General features: G+C 42.2%; 1 protein-coding gene across 1 annotated transcript; it reads left to right on the top strand.

Moving 5' to 3' along the window:
- Positions 1-180: 180 nt before the first annotated feature.
- On the top strand, positions 181-20371 carry CRELD2 (cysteine rich with EGF like domains 2). Its single transcript, XM_019543490.1, has 10 exons — positions 181-363; positions 804-886; positions 2430-2540; positions 7624-7715; positions 8745-8921; positions 10940-11038; positions 12345-12428; positions 13352-13447; positions 14517-14654; positions 19422-20371. The coding sequence occupies exons 1-10, from the start codon at positions 196-198 to the stop codon at positions 19478-19480; spliced, it is 1107 nt and encodes a 368-aa protein (XP_019399035.1). The 5' UTR covers positions 181-195; the 3' UTR covers positions 19481-20371.
- The last annotated feature ends 744 nt before the right edge of the window (positions 20372-21115 follow it).

The following is a 21115-nucleotide window of genomic DNA, read 5'->3' as shown; positions in this document are numbered from 1 at the left end:
CGATGGCCGCTCGTCCGGCCAATCCCCGCCCTCGGCACACACGTGGGCTCGCCATTGGCCCACAGCGTGGCGAGCTCGGGTTGGACCACGTCCCAGCGCCTCGGAGCCTCTGCCAATGGGCGCGGCCGGCTGGCGCGTGCGCGGGGCTGACGCGGAAATCCGAATGGGGCCGGCGGGCCGGCGCGGCGTTGCGGGATGGGTTTGGTGGTGGCCGGTGCGTGCGGGGTTGAGGCGCCCCGCGCCATGGGGGCCGCCGCCCTGCTACTGCCGCTGTGCGCCGCGCTCCTGCTGCTGCCACCCGGCGCCGCGCGGCTCCGCCTGGCCTGCGACACCTGCCGCGGCGTCGTCCACAGGTTCGAACAGGTGCGTGCGGGCGCCGCGGCTGACTGCGGCAAGAGGGGGCCCCGTCACCCCCTGCTCCGTCACCCCAGTATTCCCACCATCACCTCCTTCTTCTCGTCCCCATCACCCTGTCACCCATCCCCGTCACCCCCATAATCCCTCTCCTCATCCCCCCGTTCACCCCTTCCCCCATTATCTTGCCCTTGTCACCCCCATCTGCCCCCCATGATCCCTCCTCTTGTCACCCCCATGACCCCTGCCCCCCCATTCCCTCCTATGATCTCTTTGCTCTCCCCGGTCACTCTGCACCTCGTCATCCCTGTTGCCCCCTGCTCCTGCCCCATTAGCTTCCCCCCTCCCCCCCCCCGTGGGTGAGGGGGGCATTCAGCGAGGCCATAGGTGCAGGAACTATGGTTCCGGGCTGTGCCTGAAGCGTGGTTTCCTCCCTCTCCCCCCTGCAGGGCTTAGCAGATACTGCCAGGAAGAACTTTGGCGGTGGCAACACGGCATGGGAGGAGAGGGCACTCTCCAAGTACGAATCCAGGTAAGGGCAGCCAGCAGCACCTGCCTTGCAGCTCTGTGGCTGGTCTGTGCCAGAGCCAAGCTCACGGTCAAAGCTGCCACGTCCTTGAACTTCTGAGTGTTTGTTGCTGCTTTCTTTTTTTAATGTCCTGCAGCTCACGCCCCTCCCAGGCTTGCAGCTGGCAAGGGAGGCTGCAGCTCAGCATTTAGCCTCTGCATTTTGGTTAGCAGTAACAACTGTGGAAAGCGAAGCTCCACTTTCTCAGCCATTAAGTCATAGAAACTTGGAGGCGTGGGGCTGGAAGGAACCTCCAGAGGTCCTAATGCAGTGGCAACCAAAATGCCTTTTGTGCCAAGACCCGTTTGCAAGGGCTAACGGGGTTGTGAGGTCACAGACCCTACTGTGCTAATGAGCCCAGGGTAATTGTCTCTGATATGTCCTCCATAGGAGGTCTATATTGAGCAGATTCTTTTTGGTATTGGGTGGTGGAACCGGAGCGTGCTCCATCCACTCCATGCATTGACCTGGTATTCCAGTGCTTCCAGGACCGGTGCAAAAAAAACAGGAAAAAAAAAAAAAATCAGTAGCCAGTCCCAACCCAGTGCTGCTCACTCCTGACCCACTGCCCTCTGCCCCACAGTGTGTGGAGTAGGGGGGGCTGTGTGGGGCATGGGATGCTTGAAGCAGCCCCTCACAGACTGGAACTCTGCCAACCTGCTAGGGAAAGCCAGGATTTCCCACGTTTTTCTCCTTCAAAGGAGAATCCATTTTTAAAGTTTGTTCGCAACTCTTTCATATGGTCTTGCAACCCACTTCAGTGTTTCTCAACCTGTGGGTCATGACCAAGATCTAGCCCTACCCCCCTGCCTGAGACAGGATCATCCCTATCCAAACCATCCTGTATGCTCAATAATCCAAACTCTACATAAGAAACCTACTGTCAGCCCTCTGAATACATTTTAGCCTGTTGACCTCACAGATTTCTCTCCAGACTGTCAGAGAAGCCTTAAATTTCATACATTGGAGGTTTCATTGAATCATAGAAAAGTAAAGCTGAAAGGGACCTCCAGAGAAGAGTTATCCAAAGACACAGACTTTCCTTATTTTTCCCCAAAAACTAAGAACATACGTGTATTTCCTCGAGATGCATCATCAGATACCTGCTAGTTTCAACTTTGGTCTTTCTTCTAATTTGCATATCTGGTATTGAATTTCAGTTTGAGTACTGCAGTACAAGGGAAGAACTCTTAGAGACGCGAGTTATTAGCAGGATGATGGGCTTCTATTGCCGACATGAGGCTTATGTATCTTTTATTAGAAGAAACTGTAAAAATCTGTATTAAAAAATTAATTGATTTTATGTAATTTGGCACTTTGGTTCAATGCAATGTCTGCTAATTCTTTTGTAACAAGTGATTCCATAAAACTGCCTTGGTCATAGAACTGGCCCAGATAAGACAAAAACCTGATAACATACCAAGCTTGTAGGGGTTAATGTCTAGATACTTTGCAATCATATATTTTCCTTAAAAATAACTTGTGGCTTTCCTCCCCTCATTTCTAGTGAAATCCGTCTTGTAGAAATCATAGAAAACCTGTGTGACAGCAGTAACTTTGAATGCAACAACATGGTAGAAGAGCATGAAGAACATATAGAGAAATGGTGGTTCAAACTGTAGGTAACAAAGCTTTTTTCTGGTGACTTCAGCTATTTGAAAAACCTAATGCAAATCTAGGACACAACCTGTGTTTAATATCACATGTCCCTTTCCTAAATGAGATGCACACCTCTTTTTCCTTTATTCCACGCTTCAAAAACAGATCTTTCCTTTAAGTAGGATGTTTTCACAGAGAAAATGCATTCAAGCTGCCCTTGGGCTGGAGGCAGGGGAAAGCAAATCCTGTGGCTGCTCTCTTAATCCTATAGCTGTAGGGCAAGGGAGGTGTTGCTGGCTGTGCTGAACTGCCAGGCCCCTTTTCTTAAGCTGAGCTGGGTGCGCACCCAGCACTGCCTACCAGGTCAGCTGAGGCTAGCCAGCATCACCTGTGGTGTCAGGTGAGTGCCTACCTGGCTTGAGTAGAGGGGCTAGATATGCTTTTAGGCTCTAGAAGGATTGGGCTGTCAGCTGACCTGGCAAGTGCTGCTGTGCCTGCCAACCCATTTCAGCTCAAGAAGAAAAGAAGGCTATTTGGCACAGACATTGACACTTGTCCCCTCAGCTGAGGGGCAGTTTCTGTTGGAGCTGGTCTGGCCCCTCTTCAAACTGAGTGGGCAACTAGAAGCACCTGCCAAGCCAAGCATCTACCCAGCTTGTGAAGTGGAGCCAGACAGTTCAAGGCTCAGCTAGCAGCACCTGCTGAATCAGCTGAGGGCCTGATCCTGATGGAGTAGAAGTGCCAGGTCCTTTTATCCTACCTGGGTAGTCCTTCGGCTGACTTAGCAGGTGCCACTGGCTCCCCATCTGGCTCAAACAGGCTGGGCAGCATGACTCCTGCAGAATTGGGTTCTCATTTAAAACACACCTCAATTTCGAACATCTAGTTTTCAGAAAAAAGGTGTGTTGTAAGTAAACATGATATATTGTAGGCAGTGCAATATTGTGTCTTGCTGAGAGCAGTGTCCATAGGATCATAAGTTATGGTTTTGAACTTCTGTCCTAGAGTCAGAGTTATGTTACTGTGAGGGTATTTCATATTATACTGGGTTCTAAAGGATTTAAAAGTACTAGTTGTTTATGTGCTTACACCTTCATGAAATGTTACCACCAGTAAAAAGTAGTACCCAACTGGTATACAGTATGGCAGCAAAAGAAAAATCCTCAAGCCTAAAGGCACCACACTAAACTTTTCTTTAAAAAAAAAAAAACTATATTCAGATACAAGATGAGGTTCCCCCTCCAATTGGCATGTGGGGAAAAAGCCCCTTATCTTGTAATCGCTTACAAGGAAGCTTCATTAAATACATTGTTTATCATGAAACTGCTGCCAAAAGCAGCATGTGTTCAGCAATAGAAACCAGCTATGAAGTTGATTAAAAACAGCCAACACTGAGCATGACTATTAAACATATTAGGCAAACATGCTGATGGAACTCTTCTGTGTGGTTCAAAAAAAAAAAAAAAAAAAACCCAAAAGACAAGCAATTCTTCCTCCTAGGAGGGAGCAAGGTACTGCATTACCAGGATGGTACTCGGAGAGGGTGTAGCGAGCTCTGATACCCTCCCCCAGTGCCCAAAGTACTGATGGGAACCTACCACAAGGACAGGCCAGTGAAGTCGATCTCAGTCGGCAGTGCCCATTAAGCGCAGTCCCCCTCAGTGCTGACTCTTTCAAGTCATGGTGAGCCCACTACATCGAATACATTTTGACTTCCTCTTGCCTGAGGACAGCTGAGCTGCATCTTTCTTCCCATTTCCAGTGATTACTGTTTCTTCGCTAGCCTTAAATTCCTGGCAAACATCACCAAGGGGGGGCTCCAGAAGCCTTCTGTCATCCTCTCTTTCAGCCTGTTGCATGTCACTAGTGTGGTGGTGCCCCCCCCATGCGGTAAACAGGTTGACCTGTGCCTCAGCTGCATATAAATTTTTGGAGCATCCCAGGACTTGTGACAAGAACACTTAGTTCCAGTCATGCATAGGGTATTGTGGGGGACTAATTCACACCTGGATCCTTTGTGGTGGGTATCTGGAGTACATACATAGGGCACCTATACATGAGCAGCAAGGCTTGTGTATTTGAGTGGTAATGGAGTGTGGTAATTAACTACGCTCCAGCAGACTCTAGCATCTCATGTATCAGCAAACCCATGCTTAAAAATAGTGACAGGCGCACTTTAACTAAAGCTCATTGAATGAGCTTTAGTTAAACTGCCCCGCTACCATTTTAAAGCATGGGCTTGCTGATGCATGAGAGGCTCAGGGTGCTTTTAATTAATTAGAGCAGCTGCAAAAGCTGCTCTAAAGTGCCCCCTCCCACCCCCCAGCTCAAGGGGTACATGTATAAATACCTTTACTGATCACTGCTGAATTGTGGGGTCCCTGTTGCTTGAAATTCTGTCAACTCTGGTGGGGCCCAGACCATTGAACTATATGGTAAATCGCAAGCCTTTGGCTTTGGACTAATTTTGGATAAGATCATGTGAAACTGGGGGCATTTGAACCCCAAGGCCTCCAAACGTAAAGCTTGCGTGTAGGATGCCTGCCTGGTTTTGGGTAGTATCTGAAACCCCAGACTCATCGGTCTGTGAGGAAAGATACTTGCCCAGTGGTAGAACCACACAAACTTGACAACTGAGCTCTGCTCAGGTGAATTTTGGAATTTGACTATTGGGCTGTGCCCAATTGAATCTGAAACTGATTTGGCAGCCTTTGAAACAAAATTATAAATAATTAAAAAAAAAAAAAAAGTTCACACTGGTTTACAAGTGCTACTTAAAAGTGTGTTTATAGAGTACATGTGCTAAACTTTGCAAGAATTTTAAAAAGGTATCAATTCTGGATAACTAAGTGTATGGGTACTATATGTAAATTGTTACAGCCATATTTAATTTCAAGGTCATTGTTTTCAAATTTGTGTCTCGCTTCCATGTACTTAGGGAGAGCCATGTCTGACAGCAAGGAAAGGAAGAAGGGGCTGCTAGGTGAGGAGGCAGAGGACAAAGGGGCTACCTGACCCCTGTCCCCCTGACTTATTTTCCTTGCTATAGCAGTAGGAGGGGGACAAATTAATGATTAGATCCAGCGTTTAGATTCTATACCTGGAAATTCTGAAACTATGACTAACTTATACATTAGTCAAAGGGTCTGATCCCTTTGAAATTTTATTGTTGTTACTTGTTCTCTAATGTCCTTCAGTGCCATGATTTCAGTTGCCGCTCTTCCTTCTGATTATTAGTTGGGGCTTCTGCATTCTCTCATAAGACACGCCTGTAAAACGTCTGATGATGATATGTTTTTTTTAAGGAGACTTCCGTGTCCTTTGAGGACCAGATTATGGTTCTTCACACTGCTTCAGAAATTAGCTGCCAGTCCTGGAAAATCAAATTTACATCAGTAGTGCAAGCTGCACTGTGGGCTGTGTCCCCACAAGCAGGAAAGTGTGGTTTGCGGTGTCTTAAAGCCTTTTGAGGCACTGCAAAATGTACAGGGTGTTTGTTATTCTGTTTTTCATGTTGCATATTTGCAGCAAGGCAGCAAGATTAGATGATGGGAAATCCCAGTATTTAAAAAAAAAAAAAAAAACAGAAAAAAGCAGCGCAGCACATGTGGCTGCAGCGTACACCATCTGAAACTAGAGCCTGGCCAGCCAGAGCCACACTGGTTACCAGCCAGTTTTCAAGTGTCTGGATGGTTGCTGCTCCTGTCCCAGGACCCCAGGTAAGGGTGCTGGGGCAAGCCCAGGTACTGGCTCTAGCCTCTCCTACCCCACCTATGGCAATTTGCTGCATGCCAGAACACATGTGCAGAGACATGTCTGGGGACAATGAGCAGTGGCACAAATATGTTCTCATATGCATATAAGAGAGCATAACTTATTTCCCTGCACATTCTGTCACTGAGAAAATGTGACCTCTTGGATAGTAAATTTTACACGTTTGATGGGTGAGTCTCCAAACTATGACAGATGTTCATTTCTGCACAGAATTCTTATATTCCTTTTCACAAGTACTTTTTTCAATATATAATTTTCTCTTTGTTTTCTTTTTTCTTTCTGAAAACTTAAAAAATGAATTTAACTATATGGAAGATTAAGTAGTCTGCAGTAATTTGGAGTTGTAACAAGATGGAGAGAAAGTGAAGCAGATATTCTTGTTACAAAAATAATAGCCTAGGACCCTGATCTTCCTGGAGGTTTATACAATTGCTGTTGTAGGTTTCAGTAGGTTTTCTGTTCGCTAAAATGGCTAGGAATTCTTTGTATCCTGCAGTAGGAGAATCAAGTCTTCAAACTGAAACTGGTCATGCCTAAACTTTTTATGCCTACCTGTATGTATTGGAGCTAGCTGTTAAAGCTGCTCTTCAATTTGTATTGCTTCAACAGAGTAAAATTTCATGTTTTGTAACTTCAGGATGGTTTCTCTTATGTTTTTACTCTCAAAACTAGTGGATACAGCAGATAGGAAATGAGTGTTGAATTAGATTGCATTTGTGTGGGCTTCCTGGGGGTTTTGGGGTTTTTAAAATATAATTCAGGTACTGAGGTCTGCAATAACTTAACATTTAAGGAAATCTAATGTTCTTATAGCTGTTTTTACCTGTATTGGGCATGCAAACATGAAGAAGGTCAAACTGCTGTATATACAAGTCAGGGTGAATTTTTGCTGTTGTTCACACTATATTCCCTAATATTGAGAGGAAAAACAACCAAGGAAGCACTCCAGCTGGCTCTTTCTTATTTCCTGTTTCTTTATCTTAAATATAAGCTACAAAAATTAAATAAATAATAATAAATTATTTTCCAAAACTTAATTTAAAAATTGGATTAGGGAATAAATTTTGGCATTCATCAACTACTCATAAAACAATTAAGATATAATGATTACACTAGCTTTCTTCTAAATCACTCCTGACTTTTTTCAGGTTCTAGAACTGCACAAAGCTGTTATTGGAGGTAGAAAGGAGAGATGGGAGTCTGGAAGATAAAGTTCACTCACTGTAATGATTCAAGTTGTATGTGACCCTGCATATTTTGTAAATTGAGATCTGGTGAATTAGGTAATGATTCCTAGAATGAAGAAATGTAATATCTTTATTATACAGAAAGAAGAAGTATCCTGACTTATTTAAGTGGTTTTGTATAGAAACTATTGAAGTTTGCTGTCCTGCTGGAACCTATGGACCAGACTGCCTTGGTATGTTCTTTTACGTTTTCTTAAGTTTAACAGTATATAGTGCTTTTAATTATGGGGCTATTAACTCAGTTTTGTCCCATTTTCTTGGCCTGGCCTTCCTAAACTGTTTTACTAAACTGAATATTGCTGGTGTCTCCTAACTGAAGTCCATATCCAGAGATAAGGAGGAGCAGCAGTAACTTGGGGTGGGGGATTAGGCAAAGAAGAATAGTAAAGGCCCCAGTATCTCTGTTCCTACCAGATACATTACGAGTACCAGGACTACCCAGAAGTGTTTGTGTGTGGTAGCAGTTAATTTGGGGTGGGGGGCAGCATTTGAGCAGACAATAGAACAGCAGCCTGGAGTCACTGGGCGAAGGAGCAAACAAACCCGTAGTTCAGGATCATGGAGAATGGAGTGGAGGCAGGTAGAGAGTGCTGGAGGAACCATGTCTGGTAGCTGATTCATTAAAAAGGTGGGTTAGGAAAAGAATGGGTCAAATCAAGTGATTCTGCATAAAGAGCAATACCTCTGCCCGCTTTTGTTAAATGATAGGCCAGGGAGACCCTATAAAGGGGTATCAGGGTAGAAATCTAACTACAGAATTGACTTGTCCTTTAAAGTAATTGTCTGTCTGCAGTTGCGATATGTTCATTTGTAGTACTTCATTTATCTTCTAATGTTATGCAAGTTGCTAAATCGGTGAACCCTGGTTGAAAGAATTCCAACTGGGAAATTAATTTGCTTTCCTGAAAAAGCAGTTATTTTAGGAAATGAAATTTGCTTCTTCAGAACTCATTATCAGATGATGCAGCTCTAGTCATTTCATACTGGCACGAGTTACATAACCACAAAATCACCTTTAAATGTTTGGAGTTTTCAGTTGGAGAGTGGAATGGGGTAAACGGTTGGAGGGAGGAGGTAAGTGGAGTTGAAAAAAAGTCAAAAATTTTTCTCATTTTAAACATGGCTAAATTTCAAAGGGTTCCCCATTCTGCTCTCCCTCTTCCCCCTACTAAATCATTCTAAATTATCTTTGCCTTTTTTAGCTTGTCGCGGTGGGTCAGAAAGGCCTTGCCATGGAAATGGCCAGTGTGATGGAGATGGCACTAGAAGTGGGGATGGAACATGTAGTTGTAACAAGGAGTATGCAGGAGACTTTTGTCTAGACTGCTCTGATGGTTATTACAATACCCTGAAAAATGAAACGCATTCTGTTTGTACAGGTAACTAAGTTTGACATGTGATTGTATCTGTATTTCTTTCATATTAACTATTGAATAACTTACAGGTTTCTAAAACAAAGTATAAAAAATTTATTAAGAGCTTCAAGAAATAGGAGATATGAGAGTGATTACTTGTCTTAACAGCTGGGCATAACAGTCATTCGGGCTGCTTCTCATGTGGTGGTGCAGTCTCTGAGGATATGGCATGTTCTTATGAACTGTCCTTTATTCGTCTCCAACATGAAGTATTAATATGTGATGAGACTCAAGAAATCTTGAGCTGTTTCCCATGTAGTAGGCTGTTTCATGTTTGTCTTACCTCATTTCTTATATATTTTAGCCAAAAATGAACTTTAACTGCATTATATATCAGATGCAACCAAAGTTTTCTTTTAAAATAAGCTCTGTTAAGTTGTGAAGTTGCGTTCTGTTAGTCTAATAAAATGTATTTTGGCTCTTTAAATTTTACAAATTAAAATAGTGTTATATCCAGCTTTTTATTTTGCAATTCAGCCCAAAGCAAACTTACGTAGTAGCTAAAAAGCCCGAGTATTGCATTTAATGAAAATATTACTTAATAGGCATGCCTATACATGCATGTATGTGGGACTAAATTTCATGTGCATTAAGCAATTTTTGGCAGGTGTCTACATATGCAGGAATGTGGCACTAAGGTTAGTGCCACATCCCTGCAACCCTGCCATGTGCACCTAGTGGCTGGGCAGACCCAGCACTAAACTTAGTGCTGGGTCGCTTCTACATGTGCATTAATGCACTTTAACTAGTCAGGCCAAATTTGATACCTATATTTGCAGGTATCAAATTTAGGCACTATTAGCTTAACGTGCATTAAAAGAGGCAAAATTAAGGGCATGGATATGTAGACACCTGCGTGCAATATGCATTAAATTAAGCTACTACTCAGTAATGTGCCTCCCCTAAACAGTATCTCCCCTAAACCCTTCTGGTCCCCCCTAGTGAGTTTACAGACAGTCACCAGGTCCCCCCTCAGCCTTCTTTTGTGAAGGCTGAACAGGTTTAGGTCCCGCAGTCTTTCAATGTAGGGTCTGCCCTGTAGTCCCCAGATCATACGGGTGGCCCTCCTCTGGACCCTCTCAATGTTGTCCACATCCCTCCTGAAATGGGGCGCACAGAACTGAATGCAGTACTCCAGTGTGGCCTGACCAGCATCACATAGAGGGGGAGGATCACCTCCCTGGCTCTACTTGAGATGCACCTGCGGATACACGACAAGGTCCGGTTAGCCCTGCCAACTGTGACCTCGCATTGTCAGCCCATGTTCATCTTGAAATCAGTAATGACTCCAAGATCCCTTTCTGCCTCCGTGCTCTCAAGAAGGGAGTTTCCCATTCTATAAGTGTGCTGCTGGTTTCTACTGCCTAAGGGCAGCACCCTGCACTTGTCAGGACTGAAACACATCCTGTTTGTGTCAGCCCACTGCTGTAACCTATCTGGGTCTTGTTGCAGTCTTTCCCTCCCTACTAGCGTGTTCACCTCACCCCAAATTTTGGTATCATCAGCGAATTTAAACAGGTTGCATTTCACCCTGTCGTCCAAATTGCTGATGAAGTAATTGAACAGCACAGGCCCCAGGACCAAGCCCTGGGGGACTCCACTGCCCACTTCCTCCCAGGTCGAATATGAGCCATCCACCACCACCCTCTGAGTACGACCCTTGAACCAATCTGCAATCCATCTGACTGCGTAGGCATCAATGCCACAGTCGCCTAGTTTTTTAATGAGGATGGGGTGGGAGATGGTGTCAAAGGCCTTGCTGAAGTCTAGACACCCTAGGTGTCTGTGCTTTGGTAGTGAAGGAATGGCTCTATATAAAATTGGTAAACTTCCTTCCACTTTTCCAGAATAAAAAGAGAATGCAAGTGTCATGTTGCGGTTTCCGGTAAACCTGGTATAATTTCTTGAAGGAAAAAGTTGTTTGAAACCCTAACCTACACCAGCTGTATCTAACTTTAACCATGCTCAAAATCTCTCCACAGCTTGTCATGATGCCTGTAAAACTTGCACTGGTTCAACTAACAAAGATTGTGAGGCCTGTAAAGAGGGCTGGACCACAAATGAAGAAGGAGCTTGTGTGGGTAAGTCAGTCCTAACCTAAATGAAGGCCAAGAAAACAGTTCAGTGGGTTTTTTTGTTTGTTTGTTTTTGTACTAACTGGGTGATAAGATAAGGCCATGTCGAGTTAAAACTCTTTTATAAGGGCACCCTATATTGGGGTGGGTGATGTTTTTGGCAGAATGCCAAAAATTCCCTCAAACTCAACTTGTGATATTTTTGTGTACTGGGGCCAGGTGTTGGGGGAGCCACAGGGGGCCCAATCCTTATTTTGGCAGTGCAGCCCTGGCCCCCTTCCCTGCTGTCAGCCTTGAGGCACGCATGCCAAATAAAATGCCTTCATGTGCCACACTGGCAACCATGCTGAAGGTTGCCTACACCTGTCCTATGCTACTTTTCTGGGAATCTGGTTAGGTGTGTCCTGTGCATCACAAATATTTTTTGATTCTTAACTTCTAATATGCATGTTAACATAGGATTTCTCACTTTATTTAACAGCTCTTAAAGTACAGCAAGCAATTAGCTTGGTATCACTGTCAGACTATCTGCAGTGACACGTATAACTTACTTGAATGATACATGTTTAAATTTTAGTTAAAATAGCATTAGTGCATGTGAAGTTGTCTAGATTTGATTATTTCTTGTGCAGAAAAATGAGAAGCTCTCCCATACTACTTTATAGTTTACCTGATATATTTTTGGCAGTATATTTCTTTGAGGATCTTGTATAGAAGCTAGCTATACTTTTTTCCCTTATTTTTGGATGCAAATTATCACACAGCACTTTTTAAATGCTTAATTTCTTAGAAAGACAGACAAAAATCTCTTTTTATAAGCATCTCATGTGTCACTGAAATACAAAATATTGACCATTTAACTCTTAGTATCAGGATTTTCTGTTGTTATTGTTGCAGTATTAATAGTTGTCTGTACTTGGTTGGTGGTGACAAGTTCTTGATTACTTCCTGAATTTTTTTCTTTTTTTCAGCCTTACATACTTATTTAAAAAAATTAAATCCATAAAAAGAAAATGGAACACCCTTTGGCAATACTAAGCAGGTTGGATTGGACTGTCAATCAGACTGGCACATCAAATGACCTTTCCCATATTTGGTGGGGAGAAACATTGCTCTGATTGCATCATAAGAAAAATTATAGGGCCCTATTAGGACAGCTGATGATTTCAGCTGCTGCCACACCTTTATGGGCAACTATATTATAGAACATTATGGCCTGTATGAAATTATTGCAACTTATGTGGATGAATATTATTTTTGCTTATAAACAAATTTTACAGTTGTATAGCTGACCTACACCACTTTGTTTCAGATGTGGATGAGTGTGCTGCAGAGGCTTCTCTTTGCAAAGATGACCGATACTGTTTAAACACAGATGGATCTTTCTCATGCAAAGGTGTCTTTCTCGATATGTTTGGCCAATCTATGTAATACTTCTATGCATAAAGGAGCAAATGCTCTTATTTTCTTTTGCTAGATAAGAATGAAAGTTGCCATAAAATACCCATATTAACAAATATTTTTTCCATCCTAAATGCAAGTTAAAAGAGAATTTGCTAAAGTGTGTAGTTCTTTACATCCTGTTCATAATTATAATTTGTGTCACGGACCTTCAGATGAGCCAGTGTACTTTTTCAAATTATTAGAATTTTTTGCTGTTCAGAATCTGAATACACAATAGTAGTTGCATAGTGCAGTTTGAGATATCATGGCTAGGTGATAAATCAAGAGCGTAGTTTATGTTGCAGTTTTTTGTATTTGTGGTAGTAAGTATAATTGCCCCTGAAATATTACTAGCTGCTGCTAGCTGCTTGCTCATAATTCTGACAAACATTTCTGAGGGTGAAAAATTCTCTGTTTTGACTTGGATAGTTGGGGTGGGGAGAAAACTTCAACTTTTTCTTGTGAAGAGAGCAAAAACAATGTAAACTAACATTGCTGCCTTGTTAAACCCTCAGCCAGTTTTTGCAAAATAGCTGAAGCTCTTTAGCTCAGTAATTGGTAATCTCCACAATAGTGTATTCCTATTTTGATTGATTGTTCTTAAGCAGAGGACTTTGAATTTTATGTTATAAATTTAAGTGCACAACAAAAGCCCGTTGAAAGCTCAGTTGGATACAGACTATTCTGCTGGTAAAACACCAGATGTATTGGAGTTCCAATCCTTACTAGGATATCTAGACACTATGGTAGTATGAACAGGATGAAAGTAGTTCTGTGCCTTAATTCTTTCTTCCTTGTGCATGTGGATTTGTCAGCTTAGTTCAGGTTACAGTTCTTTGTTTATGTTCCAATACTCACTTACGGCTTTTTTTTTAGCATGTGATGTTAGCTGTGTAGGCTGCACAGGAGAAGGCCCTGGCAAATGTAAAGACTGCATGTCGGGATACACAATGGAAGATGAAAAGTGCACAGGTTGGTTCGAATTTGAAGTCATACTTAATATACTGTAGTAAACTTGTGGCTTCAATATCTTATGGTCCAAGTGTTGAGTATAATGTTAGTCTGCTTCAAATCTTGAACACAAAATACTTCATAAAAGTTTTAGAGTATTCCTTTTTGTTTCAAGTAGCAATAAAAATTCTTTCTAATAAACATTGTATAAATTGTTAAAGGCCCAAAGGCTCGGCACTGCTACAAAAGGAACAAAGCGTTATTTAACTCGTACTGGGAACAATTACATTTAAATGATTGGTAAATAGTGACAGGAAAACTTTAGTCAGAGGAGTCAAACATTCCCTAATGATTTGTGTCCTAAATAACATTTTCATCATGAAGAATCTTAGCTCTGCTTTTTAGAAGTTTCTCCTTGATTCACTTTGGGATCTGACAGGTACTTTAAATGTGTTGCATGGATTCCTTATCTCCTGTTAATCTCACTGGAGTGTCATTCCAAACTTAAATAAGATTTCAGTATCAACAAAAAAAAAATATTGCACTGGTGGTAAGTGATATAAAAACGTATGTAATGATGATAGTTGTTAGAAATGAGACCTCAGGGAAATAACAGTTATTAGGGGAAAAATAGAAGAGAAGATGGAAAGTGGTGAGGAACAGAATTAAAGTGTATTGGGGCCTGAAGAAGGTACTTGGCAACTGAATATCACCATAAGCGTCCAAAAAAGCTTAATTTACTACGTAGCCTGTAATACCATCTTGCTAGCTATGCAGATCTTCCATTGACATAAATGGGAGGTTGGTGTATGTTGAGAGAATAAATCGTGAATTTATACCACATTCCATGGACTATAAAGGAACATGGAATCCAGCACCATGAAGTGAAGGTTGAAATTGACTCCGAAGTCCAAAGGTTACTGAGCAAAGTCAAGTATTGGGGGGACAGCATCTCTGCCTTACAAAGTATTAAGGAACAATAAATTATTCATTTGCTAGAAATACCTTGAATTATATCAAGTTTTTTTAGGGCTGGGTACAGAGTTTTCACTGGTTGAAATAATGTTTTAAAACCCCTTTTTTTTCTTAGATATTAATGAATGTAATCTTGCTGAAAGTGTATGCGTAAGAGAAAACGAAGACTGCGTTAATACCTCAGGCAGTTACAAGTGTATATGCTCGGAGGGCTTTAAAGAAAAAGATGGAACATGTGTTCAAACAAAAGCAGGTGAGACGCTTCTTAAATTGGTGCCCAAAATGAAGTATTCTAGATCTGCTTCAGTGGGGATGTCTAACAGATTACAGTAAAAGTTGCAACTACCGTACAGTTTTTGGAGATACTGGCTGCATCTTTGAGATGCTGACTGCTCAGTCATTACTGCACAGTCATTTAGTACTTGGAATTACTGTGCAGTAGCATCAGCAAATGGCTTTTTTTGTAACACTGACTGCACAGTAGCCCAACACTTGTCCAGTAGTGTCACGTTGCAGCTTTCTGCCATGCAGCACTACTGCTCAGTAGTCATGGGCTACTGCCCAGTCAACATCTTATGTAGACGTGGTTGCTGTGTCCTGTAAGGACATAGGCACTCGTAGATCAACCATGTATACCCACCCATCATTCCCTAATCATAGGAGTTTGGTCCACCTAGTTTAAGTAGCTTATAGTAAGAATATTTGCTCCCAGGTAGAAGTAACAATGACCTACGCCATTGGGGTGGGGAGGGCAGACTTTTTGTCAGACATGCCACAAACAAGCCTCTCAGACTTCCTGAGTCCACTGCTCAGTCTGATGCTCTGCTTTTTGGTTCTTATCCTGTGCTTTCCAGGCAGACTCTTTTTTTTGCTTCTTGCCCTATCTACTGCTCTGCTACCTGTCCTCTCCCTGGTCTGCCATGTGCCTTGCACAGAGATTGCCCATGCTATTTGTAGCACATGTACATATAGATCAGTGGTATCCAACTTTCTGGCTCTGTGGACTGAATTAATAGCATAGGAATGGTCTGCAGGCCAAGTGACCTGTCATCCCAATCTGGCTGTGTACCATTGTGATCTGGTGCACGGGCCACATTATCCTGCCCACAGGGCTTCCCTCAGGTACAGAAATTTGGCAGCTGCCATTTGCTTCCCTGCTGTGAAATTTTCTAGATCTTTTGGGGAGCTGTGGACCAGATGAGATGGCTCTGCAGGATGGATCTAATACTTGGGCTGGTAGTTGAGTACCCTTGGCATAGATAAACAGTACATTGCGTAAATAATCCATGGAGTATAGGAAAGCTATAATTACACTTGCGATGGTTCACTCATACACATGAACATATTACATCAGCTGTCTTACCTTTTTGATAGGTTATACCTTAAACTTCAGCATAGTAGTCAAACAAATAATCAGAACCACTAGTGTTCAGACCCATTCTGAACTGAGCACTTTATTTGACTACCTTCGCTTGGTCTGTCCATCTCCTGTGCAAAATAAAAATTGTGCTTTTTATTTTCATACACATATACACACATACCTTACATAATTCGTTTGAAACCCACTTTAGTTTAGCTCACTTGGCCATACCCAGGCAGGAGATGGAAAATGTAAGGTTGTTTTTGAAGCTTTCATGCTATGCATGCATATGCATATGCATTGCATTTATTTCATTGATCCAGTATCACTTCTTAAAAGCAATTTTACACCAGTCTGGCATTTTAAAAAGGTTTGTGAGTCAAGGTTGTTTTATACTTCCAGACTGGTGTAAAGGACATTAGTATAGATGAGAAGCAAGTTTGATAACATGTCTTTTTCCAAAATATTTGCTTGCTTTTGGGCTTGCACTGATTCATTTTTATTGCCCCTTTAAGGAATGTGTTTATATATTCGTCACCATTAGTGTGCCCTTTTTTTTATCAAAAGCACATTCTCACAACCACAATTTAGTGTATAAGGCAGTGGAATATGTAGCCAATTTAGCTAAACAAACGTAATGTGTACTTTTTACATGGCTGCAAACTCATCATTAATCTGAGCTTTATTAATAATTCTGAAGCTGTAGGAAAAGACTGAAGTTGCAACTAAAATTTACCTTAATTCATGAACACAAGGATTGAATTCAGTCTGTCTGAGTTTTTTGCTTCCTATGTTATTTTGAGTGCATATATATTCCTGAAATATTTAATTACCATATTTGTGTATTTAAAAAAAATTGCTTTTTGTGAACTAATTCACCTTGGAGGTGCTTAAGAAAGAGCCTCTAGTGTAAGGTGTCAGAAAATCCAAACCAGAGAAAGACTGATGGAAGTTCAGAAAAGAGCCAAAGAATGGCATGAAGTGTTGAAAAAAAATTTTTTTTTCCAAATTACCTTTCCTTACAATAGAACACTTAAGGAATTCAGTCTGTTTATTTCTGCAGAGAGAGTGAGTTGTGGGGAACGTATACAATCTGAGAAACTCCTACAAATAGAAGTATCTGATTCTGAAGAGCTCATTTATTTTTATCAGCCAAAATAAGAAGTACTTTTGAACCTTGAAATAGGGTTAAAATTAGCTTGGAACTAACATATAGAATTTATTTTGAAAGACACTCTCCCACTTAAACTTTTAATGTAGCAAACCTGTCTAAGATGGAATCGCAAAGTTTAGGGGAAAAAAGTTACTGTTCTTGCAAGTTTCAGGCTTGAAGCCAGAATTATCAGGTAAAAAATTATGGCTTGCATGAACTCCCTTTCACTATACAGTAGCCTCTTCTGTCCTTAAATCTGTGGGAATGATTTTCTGCAACAGGTATCTTTAAACTCCTTCATCCTTCCCTGGTTTGAGCTACAGTCAGTACATTTTACCACAGAAGCAGGTATGCACTGATTATTTATGTAGTCTTTAGAAGAAATGTACTGGTGCCGCTACATTTCCCCTCTGCCCCTTTGCTCACCTTCACCTTGGCTCAGTGATATGTCCTCTCCTTTCATTAACCTCCTCCCCCACCTGCTGCTGCAATGATCTCCAGATGCATCAGGAGTAGGAGGAGCTTTAGAGCTCCTGTTGTCCCAATCCAGCTGTGCTGCATGGGGAGCTGGGCTCATCCTGGGACAGCAGCAGTGGGCAGGTTCCTTCTCCTTGCCCAGTCCCCCTAGGTATTCCCGTCCAGTCTGGGAGCAGGTTCAGGGAGGAGGAACCTATCCACTGCTGTGGCTGAGCCCACCGCTCTCTCTAGCTCATCTGGAACAGGGCAGGAGCAGCTCTGGAACTTACTCTTCCCCTGAGACAGTGGCAGTGGGGAATAATGAGGGAGGGCACTTGCGAAATCCTAAATCTGCCCATGCTTTGAAGTAAACCTTAAAGAATGCAACTGTGCTGCATGTTTTGTAATGTGAGGTAATGGAATTAACTTAGATTTCACCAGAATGCTGAAAGAAGCATTTCTTAACATGCTTGTTAAGTAGAGATGCACCAGTACATCAGTCTATATCGTACTGGCACCAATAAAGAAAAATTGATGTTATCAACAATCAGCTATTTTTGGCTGATGTGGCCGATAACGCTGCCAATAAATGCTGTGTGCGCAGCTGCAGCATGCACGAGGCCGGGAGCATAGTTTGGAAGCTTGGAGACCAGCATCTGGCTGGTAAGTCTGTGGAGGTGGAGAGGGTGGGCATTTGAGGCTCTCGTAGTGAGGGAGAGAGTGGGGCTGGGGTAGAAGTAGGTGCTGCAGGGCAGGGTGTAGGTTGGAGCCTTGGGTGGGAGGTGGCTCCTTCTGTGTACACCCCCAGGGGAGGCACGGGGCATGTGTTCCCTGGATCTGGGTGCAGGGTGAGGGTGGGCTGCCCATTTCATGTTTGGGGCTGGGGCTGGACCAGGCTCTTCTGCATTGGGGTCTGGGGTGGAGGCTGTGTTCAGGTTGGGTGGCAGTGCTGCTGGGAAGGTGGACTATGGTGAATTTTGGGGTGGTTGTAGCCCACCCCATAACTCCCCTCCTAGCACCACCCTTGCCCTGAGCACAGCCCTGGCCCAGCTCCCTCACCAGGAAGAGCCCAATGCATCTCCAAGCACGCAGTGACAACCTGCCTTCACCTTGTGCACAGATCTAGGGGGCACGTGCCCCTCATGCATCCCCAGGGGTGCATGCAGTGGTGGGAGCTGCCCCCTTGTGCCGCCCAGACAAGCTGTGCCCCACTGCGCCCCGGCTGTGTATCACCTGCCTTAGGCTCAGCCCTGCTACCTTTTTCATGGTGGGGATATTGATCTCCTTCCCCCATACCCTGTCTCCCCAGCAGACTTACCAACTGGACGCTGCTCTCCAAGCTGCCTGGTGCATATTGGCAATCAGATCAATATTGGCCAACATGGCTTGTCAATAATCAGCCATTGGTATCAGCCCCTAAAAATCTTTGTTGCTGCACTCCTATTTTGAAGTGTCATACTCCCCCCACTCAATTTAGACTTTTAAGTTATTGAAAAGCTGTTTTCGTAGAGATCTTGCCTCGCTGCTTATGCATTTGGAAATTGGAAAGTTCAGTAGCTATAAAGCATTTAAAACAGGAGCTTAGAATGGAAATAGCAGTGCTTCCACTATGAGTGTGTTCTTGTTAGTTCCTTTAGAACATGAGTGATGGCGGGAAGATGAAATTGTAGTTGCTAGGGGGAATGAAATTCAGAGGAGAAAACATATGTAGAGACAGGAAATGAGATAAGAGGAAGATAAAAAGAGAAGGAAAAGCAGTAGCCTGAAGATGAGTATTTGCTGATTTACCATAACTAAGAAGTATTTAAAAAGATTAAGAACACTAGAAATGGCAAACTTGGCTCAACATAGCAAAGGTTTTATAGCCTTCTACCTAGTTCATAAACTTCAGATAAGAGGGAATGTTTCTGGCAGTTCCCCAGTTTGTCTTTCAGTACTGTTCATTTCTTAGTACCCAAGTTATTTTTTCTTTATTGAGTTCTCAGAGTCAGAAAGTAACACAGAGTACTGGTTGTAACAAATAATTCTAACTAAGGTACTTACTTTCACAGGAGAGGAAGGAGAGAGAGCAGTGAATACACCACCTTCTCCTGGACATGAGGACTTATGATCTACATTCCAAACCAAAAGACAGTCATATCTACACCTTTAAGTTAATGGACTGAAGCTTTATGACCTGATAAACTGTGGAAATAGTATTAAATATGCAGATGGCCAGGATGATTATTTTGGAAAATGGTAATGAAAAATTGCCTTCAGCTGCTTTTACCTAAGAAAGAATAAGGAAAATGCCACTTTTTATACAGATTTTTTAAAATAAAAAGCATCCTCATTCTAGATAGGTAAGTATAGACTGTTGGAGTAGAAACAATCAAAAATGAGTTGCATATGTCTCATTCTGGTGTCTACTAGAAATGATCATCCTCTTAGAAAGACTTAAATTTATCCTGCCCTACCTAACTGAAACATGATGAATTGAAACTGGGTATTTCCTGACATGGGAATTTTTCTATAGCTAGAATATGGCTTTTAGGAAATATTAAAGGACATCATTTTAGAAAATACTCTTCCCTAGAAATGAAACAGAGTGCCTGATATTGCATTCAATAAAGTTTTATTTGTTGGTGCGTGTCTTAAGCTGTAAGAGATCTTTGTACACTCCTGCATGGGCATGGAATTGGGAAGCGGGGGAGGGGCAAAAAGCATTTCCATAAGAGAGAACAGGGTCCTAATCATCCTAACAGACTCAGTGGTATGTTTCTTCAGCCTGTTTAGAAAAGCAAGCAGCTCTGTTTATCCTAAGTAAAACTTGACATCAGTACCTTTGGTTAGGTGCTGTAGACAACTGCATCTTGATAATCATGGTGTTTATTTTGCAAAGTTTACAATTGAAGAAGTTGTTTTGAAATTGATAAAAACATATATTGCTTGGACAGACAACTGTAACATAACTGAACTTTTTGTCATTTAAGTATTAAACCTGGCTGTTCAGTTTGTTTAATAGCATCAGGTATAAATTAATTGCATGCATCTGACCTTCCATATGCCAAGTAATGCTAAAACAGTTCCAAGTTAATTGTTAGACTGAGCCAGTATCTTCAAAAATAGTAGTAAGAAGACCTCTATGCTGAAGGCATAGTTTAGCCATACCTGAACTAGTTTTCTCTGCTACTAGTAGTAGCCTGGTCTACACTGAGCTGTACTCCATAATAGCGTACAGCTAGACAACTATAAGTACTTGTGGCTAATTTAAAACTGGCTCAGGTAAGTCTATACCCAAGCATACCTTAAATCAGTTTAATTTGATATGAGGCTCAGTGTTTTGCTTTGCTTTGCTTTGTTTTTTAAATAGTAGTTTGTAAAGCTTTTTGTTCTATAGACATGAATTAGAAACAACCTGTAAGCTGGCTAACTGACCTTGGAAATCCTTTCATGTAGGAGAAAATTGTTTCAACTGCAGCAGTTCCCTTTGTTTGCAGAAATGCATCAAAATAGTGTTCTGTTGATTAAAACAAAGCAAGTTACATTGCAAGGGAAATGGGAATGATGGAATGGTGAAGGAAATAAGTTAAAAAAAATAGTAGTGCAGAAGATAAAGCTGGACAGTGAAATCATACTTAGCCCTTAGAGTTATGTATTTACAAGACTGGAAGTGGAAAAAGGAAAATAAGCGACTCCTGAAGTATGTAGGTAGAACAACGAAGATTTTTTTTTTTAGCAGCCAGAGATTTTGGAATTAGAGCTG

This window comes from Crocodylus porosus, unplaced genomic scaffold, assembly GCF_001723895.1.
Source record: "Crocodylus porosus isolate Cpor-Errol unplaced genomic scaffold, CroPor_comp1, whole genome shotgun sequence".
Taxonomy (NCBI): Eukaryota; Metazoa; Chordata; order Crocodylia; family Crocodylidae; genus Crocodylus; species Crocodylus porosus.
Note: the sequence above shows the minus strand (reverse complement) of the source record. Positions and strands in the feature narration are given on the sequence as shown.

Coding starts and splice junctions, on each gene's coding strand:
- CRELD2 (XM_019543490.1), top strand. CDS start 196: ATGGGTTTGGTGGTGGCCGGTGCGTGCGGGGTTGAGGCGCCCCGCGCC. Junction 7,716..8,744: donor CTATGGACCAGACTGCCTTG/GTATGTTCTTTT, acceptor TGCCTTTTTTAG/CTTGTCGCGGTGGGTCAGAA. Junction 11,039..12,344: donor TGAAGAAGGAGCTTGTGTGG/GTAAGTCAGTCC, acceptor ACTTTGTTTCAG/ATGTGGATGAGTGTGCTGCA.